The 8,639-nt window shown below is 46.9% G+C and overlaps 1 protein-coding gene across 4 annotated transcripts in view; it reads left to right on the plus strand.

Moving 5' to 3' along the window:
- The window catches only part of USP36 (ubiquitin specific peptidase 36), a 31,167-nt gene extending 23,303 nt beyond the window's left edge, over positions 1-7,864 (plus strand). For all 4 annotated transcript variants that reach the window (XM_028715220.2, XM_028715250.2, XM_077924110.1 and 1 more), the window contains exons 16-20: positions 2,569-2,828; positions 4,006-4,164; positions 4,763-4,878; positions 5,318-5,453; positions 6,089-7,864. In XM_028715220.2, coding sequence (XP_028571053.2) covers positions 2,569-2,828; positions 4,006-4,164; positions 4,763-4,878; positions 5,318-5,449 — 667 coding nt within the window. In that variant the 3' untranslated portion in view covers positions 5,450-5,453; positions 6,089-7,864. The remainder of the gene's footprint in view (positions 1-2,568; positions 2,829-4,005; positions 4,165-4,762; positions 4,879-5,317; positions 5,454-6,088) is intronic.
- Positions 7,865-8,639: the final 775 nt, after the last annotated feature.

Below are 8,639 nucleotides of genomic sequence, written 5' to 3' on the forward strand. Positions count from 1 at the left end.
GTGCATACCTGGGGATCCTTGGATCTTGACTGTTTTCACACACTAATACCTCATCCTGTAGAATTCTATCGGTTATATTTTATCTGTGCAATTGGAATGAATTTCAGGAACCAACATGTCTTTTCTGTGCAGCCAGAACAGGAGCAGTGAACAGCGTTATAGGCTTGTCTTCACTTAACCCACCCCACTGCCTGCTCAGTTATGAAGCATATTCTTATGTTATGAATGGTCTGTTGTCACCATTAGGGAAAAAGAGGTCAGAAATAGGCCACTGTATATGTGGACTGTCCCTGGATCAAGTAACTTTCCTTAAGTTCTCAAAACTCTTAACCTAGCTCAAGGTTGCCATCTGAACTAGCCAGATGTTTAACTGCGAATCACTCAAGTCAATCCATCATTTGAAAAATAAGGCTTGCCATCTTGCCCAAAAATGGCAACTGGACATTCCATTTTGGCGACTTTAACCTTGGTTTGAGGAGCCATTTGGCGCCTAGGCTTATATATCTGAGTTTCTAACACTGTTGGGATGGCAAGCCATGAAGACTTAGACTAAGCTCTCAGACCCCTCTGTGAATTGCTAGGTAGGAGTGTGTTTCCTTGTTACCTATGTCTCAAGGGTCTTTGGGCCTCCCCCCTGCCCCCCCCCATCACCTTCAATAATAATAATAATAAATAATAAAACAAGTGGAGCCTTTGAGCCTAGTGGAACCAAGCGTTGCCCTGTGTTTACACAAGTCCTTCCTGCTGCCTTTTCGACCAATGTTTTGCATAATCCTGGCCCTTCCTGTCTGGTTGACCATCTTCTTTCCTCCCCTTTAAAGGACTGTGCCTACAAACCTGAGGCACTTATTTTTGAGGCTTCAATCCTGTGCAAGCTCAATTGGGAGTAAACTCTGCTAAGCAGAGTGGGCGGTCTCCTGAGTAGAGATGTAGATGTATTAAACAGGCCAAAAGGTACAGCTCAATAATTTTGATAAGAAGAAAGCAAGCACAGCATATAGTTCAGTTCCCCCAAAAGTTCCTCTTCCTCGCCCCTGTAAAATGAAAACTCTGAGGGAGGGGGAAGTATGCCTCCCAGATTTCCAGAAGCCTGGTGCTTCTTATCTGTGTATAACTAAAAATAGGTTTTGGGATTCTGCTGCTGCTACTGGTACAGACTGCGGGGCGTTTTGCTCAGATGCATTTTGCAGAATATACATCTGCCTAGAGATGAAACTGACAGTTTCTGACTGGCATGCTCGCGGTACGCCTGATCCTTTTAAGCAAGATCATGTAGCTGAAGGCTAGGCTTGCCATACATCAGGAAAATTCCTGATATGTCCTCGCTTTCAGGTGTAAAAATGGTGTCAGTGGAATTTTGCCGAATTGCCAAAATGTCTGGGAAAACCCGGGTGTCAGGCAACACGATGGAAAAAGCAGAAACAGCTCCAAAAGCTTAGAATCGCTATTTTGGGGGGCGGTTTCCCCCAAAAAGCTCAACTTTTTGAAATAATGCAACCCTACTGAAGGCTAAATCTGGACCCTCTCAGAAACATGGGCTGCTGGTTGCTGGATAAGACATGGAAAATTGGAAAGGAAATCATATAAATATGCTTAATTTTTCTGAGTGCTAGTCCTTATGTGGCCCCAAACAGCACCATATTGGCACAGATATATTAGGCGTGGGGTTTACAGAAGGAAAAACAGTAAGGGGGAGAGCCCCGGAATAGCCCAGTAAGGACTGAGCATGCTCAGTACCAAATAATGCTGACTGGTTCTTTGCGGGGAGGGGGATGGACTAAATATCTGGGAAGAGGGGCATGTTTAGCTGGCTGGAATCCTGAACTGGAACACCCACCCACCCCAGTTCAGCATTTTGTTGTGAGACTTCGCTCGCATGTATAGCGGTCTTCATCTTTGGAACCTTCATATAAATACTTGACGAGCCCTTTTGTGTCCTATTTCATTCTTTTATGCAGAAAATTCAGTTTTGATGGGGGCCGTTTTAAGAGACTGGTTTTTATTTTTACCTATTTATTAGATTCATATACCGCCCTTCATCATAAGATCTCCGGGTGATTCACAGAATAAAAAACAGGATAAAAACAAGTAAATAAGTAAAACAAAACATCAAAACAATACCCCGCCCTTTCCCACAGACACATTTAAAAGGCGGTAGAGTATTAATCAGCCAAAGGCCTGGTTGAAGAGGAATGTTTTCACCTGGTGCCTATATATATATATATAATGAAAGCATCAGGTGAACCTCCCTGGGGCGACTGTTCAACAAACGGAGCCACCACAGAGATGTTGCCACCCTCTGTACCCCGAATGGAGGGGGCACACAAAGAAGGGCCTCAGATGATGATCTCAGAGTCCATTTGGGTTCATATGGGGAAAGGGTCCTTGAGGTGATATTCTTTGTACTTTCTCATTGCATTCAGATACAGTTTTAAAGCAGGTTATTTTAAAGCAATGGCTGCTGGTTGTACTTTTTTTCTGGGTGGGTGGGAGGAACAGTTCTAACTTTAAAAAAATAAATGAATAAAACCAAAGGGGTTGGCTGTTGTTTTTTAATCCATTTTGCAGCTGCCCTCCACAGCGCGAGGCAGAAGCCTGCCTAATAGCCCATGAGCCGGTGGAGGAGTCCTGCAGCCTGAAGAAGAAGAAGAAAAAGAAGCAGAAGCAGCTTCCTTGCCCAGCTTCGGACAGCGGCAGCCCTGCTGGAGAGAGCGAGCACCGAAAGCACAAGAGGAGGGAGAAGCAGGGGGGCTCTGTGCCAGAGGCCAGCAGCCCCCAAGAAGAACAGAGAGAAAATGGCCTTTCCTCTGCTAGAATCAGCCCCCCAGGTTTGAGACATATCTATATCTTAGCTGGGTATGTGTGCGGAGAAAGGAGATTTAAGAGTGGGGGCGGTGTACCCCCCAGTTCAGATCGGCTCCTAGAATGGGCATAGGGGAGCTTGGACTTGCTGCAGTTCTAAACTAGGCTGAGCTGCCTGTCAGCTCCACTGTATCTGTGAAGAGCAGTAGTGACACTTGCCCCAAACCCAGAGCTCTTTTTGGGACGCGGAAGAACTGTTACCTATTTATATATTTATATTTATATATATACACACACACAAATGGTTTCCTTATGTCCAAACAAAAGCAGTATAGGTGCCTGTCAGGACTGGTCATTGTCCTCTTCAGATCACCACACAAACACTTCTTGTTCTTTTATAACTTTTTATTGTGTATTAACAAACAATCTTATAAACTGTTCTTATCTTTAACTATTATTCCTCAGAGTGACTTATTTCAGATACCTTCTGAGCTCTGCTTCTCCGTGACCAGCAACTCTCAAAATGGCGGACGCGCCCTTCCTTTCGCTTTCCCGCTCTTTTTTCTAACCTCCTCGCTAGAGCTGGCTTGTATCTCCCCTCCTCCGAATCTGAGCTATATTAGATTCACTGCTCTCCTCCCTCTCTTGCGGAAAACTTTCTCCCTCTGGGAAATTGGAAACTTCTAACTCTTCCCTGACACTAACTACTTAGCAACTACGTAGAATGTGGCAGTGGGTTTTCTCCCAAGGTTTCCTCTGCTTTTGTCCCAAGGCTTCATAGCCTCTCCCTGTTTGGTTTATGCACATCAGGCATCTCTTCCTAGGCGTGCAGATGAACTCAGACATAACCCCCACAGCTCTGACATGTTGACACCCAACAACCTAAGCTCAGTTAAACAAGCCGTTGTGATTAATTCTGGGTGCAAACCCTAGGAACTTGTGCAGTATTGTGGTTGGTGGCGATGTTCCAATAGTCTGTTGGTGTCTTGCACGTGTTTCCCCCCTGCAGGTGTAAGTGAGCATTTTTACCTTGGCCCGTGGACCACTGGGAATGCAAATCACACACCTGTTCCTGGGGTTGTGTTTCTTTTCAGTTCTGTTCCCTTGGTTTCCCTGGCACTGCTGCAGAGTGGCAGGTCAGATTTGCTGCATGACATGATTGTGCCAATACTTCTTACCACGCACCCTTCCTTCTTTCCACAGTGGCCTTGACCTGGACTGGCAGCCAGTTTAGACATGGGGACAAGTGCTCCTGGAACATCCCAAGTCCAAAGAAGGAAGTGGTACATCAGAAGCACGAACAGTTTGATGTGGTCCAGGAGCTACTGAAGGATTCTTCAGATAAAGCTTATGGAAAGCAAGGTACAGTACTTCTTTAAGGAAAGGGGTCTTCCCATAAACAGATGAGGCCCTACTGCTCCTGTGTTTTGGAAGGGGTTTCCTCCTCTTAAGCCACAGTAGGAAAACAAATAATGGGGATCTTTGGCATTCTCAAAAGGCACCCCGTGTTTTATGATAGAAGTGCATGTAGATAAGACAGTGTCCCTGTTTCTCTATGTGCGCTTCTGGTGATAGCACCTTGCTGTCTTCTTCAGTGGAGAAATGAGGAAAGGGCAGAGGGCTGGGATAGTGAGGAAGGACTGCCACCAGGGCCGGCCCACCTATGAGGCAAGCTGAGGCGACTGCCTTGGACGGCAGGACCCACAGAGGCAGCAGATAAATGTGTCTTTGGTATTTGGATTGTTCTTATTATAAAATGAAAAATAAAAACCACAGGGGCAGCAGATCCTGTAGATCTTTATTCCCCACCCTGTTCCTGATGTAGATCTTCACTCATCCATTCTTCCCTGGTGGGGAGGGCGGCACCATTTTGTGGTTTGCCTCAGATGCCGAAATCTCTTGGGCCGACCATGCGTGCCACGACCCCCAGCTCTTCTTTGCCAATGTGTTTCCTCCACAGTGTTGACATGGGATGGCGAGGTGTCGGCCATCAGCCAAGCTGCCATGCAGGATGCTGTATGGTCTCAGAGCCAGACAGTCATTGACGATTGGGATGAAGAGTTTGACAGTGGGAAGGTAAGAAGCCTAGCATGTTGCAAGCCTAGCCTAGTGTGTTCAGTTGCTAGTTTGGATTGTTTTTAAAACAGACTTCCCATCTTGAAAAGCATATATTTCTTCAGCATGCCTGCCTGCTCCGTTGTTGCTAGAACAATCAAAATACATCTGCTTGCATTTCTAATAGAGCTGTTGTATGACCTATGAGCATGAGCCAAATTTTAGGCTTAGTGGGTGATCCTAGTGATAGTCAGGAAGACATCTTTTGGATTTCAGTCCCATTGATCACTTGCTGATCGCCTCTGGGTTGTTAGTATTTAATTAGCTTTTGTCCATCCCAGCAGCTGCTTTCTGGTGAGTAGAGTGGGGAGGGAATGTCCTTTGTACGCTTCACTTGATGTGGATGGCAGCTTGGATGCTAGAAGCTGGAACAACCACACGTTCTTTCTTCTTGCCGTAGGTGAAGAAAATCAAGAAACTCAAGCGTGAGCGGAGAAGAAATGGCAATGCGTTCCAGAAACTGCAAAGCCGGCGTAATTTCTGGGCCGTGACACATCCCGCTAAAGTTGCTAGCCTGAGCTATTGGCTTTGAGATGGTGAGGAACTTGAGTGCAGCCTACCAGAGGGATTTGGGGAATTGTAGTTTATGGAGTGGGCAAATAGAAAATTATTCGGCGGTGGAAATGACTCGTAATTAGGACTGTGGTGCCTGTGTGCAAGGGGTGGGAAGGCGTATTTGATTTTGCAAACGCAGTTGTTAAACAATGCACTGATTTTGTTTGTGCCATAAAGGGTCCTTCATCAGCTGCAGACACCAGGTTCTGTTTGCTTTTAAAATGTGACCGTTTGAATACCTACAGCAAATATTAAGCTCGTGTAGTCCTTGCTTAGGCTGATTACATTATTCTAAATATGGAAGTTGGATTCTTGTCTTTTACAACTCCCAACTTCTGCCGAGGGATTTGAGCAGTGACGAGGGAAGTCTTGTGGGACCTTCTACAATATGCAGATGTAGGAGTTCTACAAAGCAGCGTTGCCATTCTTTTTCCTTTCCCTCATTTAAACCTGTGGTTGCAGGATCTCTGTTGCCCCCTTATTTATTTTTTTTTGGCTTGCTTTTTTCAACTTTGTTCTCTTCCTTCTGCTCCTCACACCACCCAGTGGTCAAGAGGGTGCAATCCAGTAACACTTTTCCTGTGGCACTGATTTGTTCTCCATCTCGACCCCGCAGACGAGTTCTTGGCTGCAGCAGTGCTATGGAGCGCCCGGTGACCAACACAATACTGTCAACAGTCGCAAGTTGCCAACTCAACAGGACTCACGGGGAATGTCCTCCTCTTGCCTTGAAGGCTCTGATGGATCTTCTGTGCAGTGCCTGGGGAAATGCAGGCACCCATCGCCGCTTACTTGCAAGAGTGTCACGAGGAGCCTTTGCCCGGGGAAGGTCCTGTCCCTGGGTACCCGTGGGCATCAGGCATGGATCAGCAGTGGAGCTAAGAGCAACTAGCCCTTTTGAAATGAAATCCCTCTGTTGCCTCCGCCCGTCAGCATGATGAGCTGTGATGCCCTCTGTTCCCTTTCCTGCCAAGAGAAGATTGAGAAAGCCAAGAGCTGTGTCCCAACTCCTCAAGAGCTGGATGTTGTTGTGGTACATTTGCCCCTTTCCCCACTCCCTGGCTGAGTCATTAGGACAGGATGCAACTGACATGGCATTTCTCCACCCATTTGCAGCCCCTTCTCTGGTTTATCCCATTTCAGAGAAGTATGAAATGCTCCACTCTGGAAATATTTTTCAAGACCATTTCCCACATGCTCTTCCTGCTGTACAAAACACTTGGGACTTGAGTTTTGTGCAGCCAGGAAAGCGGGTGGTCAGGTCGTCCTGCCCTGTACAGTTGTGTTCAAATGCATTCACTGCCAGGGCCCTCGAAAGGTGCTGCTTTGCAATGACAACTTCTCGGTAGCATTCTCCAGCCATAGTTAAGTCACGGTTCATTTGAGATTTGCCTGTTGCTGGAGTGTGTTGCTTCAAGCTGCAGGCAGGGGAAGAAATGTTTGAATTCTCCACACAACAATAATAATTAAAAAAAATCCATGCACACATTAACTGGGAGTTCTTTTCCACAAAGGAGTGTTCAGACATTCACCCACCCCCCCCACTTGCAGTCTTGAATCTTCCTTGCTTTGGGTCTTTTTCCCATGCCTCCTCTTAAGCGTTGTCCTCATTAACTTCCGGCAGGCATCATTGCACAGCTTGTGTGGCAGAAGTTAATGACTCCAAGAGGACCTGAGTCTCTCGCAGCATATTTCCAACTTGGGAGTTTGCGTTGGAGAGAGGTTGCCCGAAACATCACTTGCTTTGGCACCAAGGCAGAGCAGGCTGCTGCCTGCCAAAATGAGAGAGACCCAAGTGTCCCTGTGCCAAACCTTTTTCAGTGGGTAGTTGTCAAGCCAAGTGGTGCAAGGGCTCCTGTTCCTGCAGGGCTGGCCTAGGGTCTCCTTTACTCCCTTGCATCTGCTGCTGTCCAGCTGTTAACCTCGGTGGCTTACTCCCAGGTAGGCAGCCTTTACCTGTAACTTCCCCACAAGTGCATGATTGGTTGGAGGGGCAATCCGTGTGCATCCCACCCATTCCCAGCATTGCTCGTTCAACTTTGGCACCCATTTCCTCTCTTCATAGATTGGGTGCAAAGGTTGAAAACTAGCTTTATTTTCTCCACCGTATCAAAGCAGTTACCAAAACGGTTTTGGCCATTGCATTTAATTTGAGCTGATGATTTATTATGATTATTACGATTCTTTTTTTTTTCTTGGGGAGGGGGGGCACTGACCCTGTTCACTCTCTCAGCGGGGAGCAGTCTCTTCCCCTCTGGCAGTGCCCCTTTAACAATCTCCTGCCAACATGTAGATACCCCAAGCGGGTATTAATGCACCTCATGCTGGGGCTTGCTGCAGTAGCCCTAGTTGTAGCAATGGTTCATGGTGCAATAAAGGAATGTTTTGTGTATGTGTGTGTTCAGTCTCGTCGATCGGTTTCTCTTGTGATTGATTGCAGCAGTAATTCTTCCATAACCGCTCACCTCTTAAGCTTGCCATTAGTCTGAAGCCCTAGCTGAGAACTACTATGTTCCACTTGGTTTATCCCCCTTGTCTCAGGCCTTCCTACTCTCACTTTCTGTGGACACTCATCTACCTGTGTAGTTGCAGCACCGGGGTGCTTATGTTGGGTACTTTTCAAGACATCCTAACATCGTAACACCCTTATGTGCATGCCTTTGCTTTAGCCTATTGCAGAACTGAAGGCAAAAGCTAGGGGGAAGACTTGAGCCCAGCCTCTGAAATAAGGGCATTTGACCTAACCAGTAGAAACAAGTGGATTTTTGGGGGGAGGGGGGAATCTCGTGCCCCTTAGAGACTGATCCCCAGTATCCACCTGAACAGCCTCCGCATTATAGAATCATAGAATTGTAGAGTCTGAAGATACCCCGAGGGTCAGAACCCTCCAGCAATGCAAGAATCTCAACATCTAGAATCTAGAATCTAGAGCCAGCGTGGTGTAGTGGTTAAGAGCGGTAGTCTCGTAATCTGGGGAACCGGGTTCGCGTCTCCGCTCCTCCACATGCAGCTGCTGGGTGACCTTGGGCCAGTCACACTTCTCTGAAGTCTCTCAGCCCCACTCACCTCACAGAGTGTTTGTTGTGGGGGGAGGAAGGGAAAGGAGAATGTTAGCCGCTTTGAGACTCCTTAAAGGGAGTGAAAGGCGGGATATCAAATCCAAATCC

Source organism: Podarcis muralis, chromosome 2 (assembly GCF_964188315.1).
Source record: "Podarcis muralis chromosome 2, rPodMur119.hap1.1, whole genome shotgun sequence".
In the NCBI taxonomy this organism is placed as follows: Eukaryota; Metazoa; Chordata; class Lepidosauria; order Squamata; family Lacertidae; genus Podarcis; species Podarcis muralis.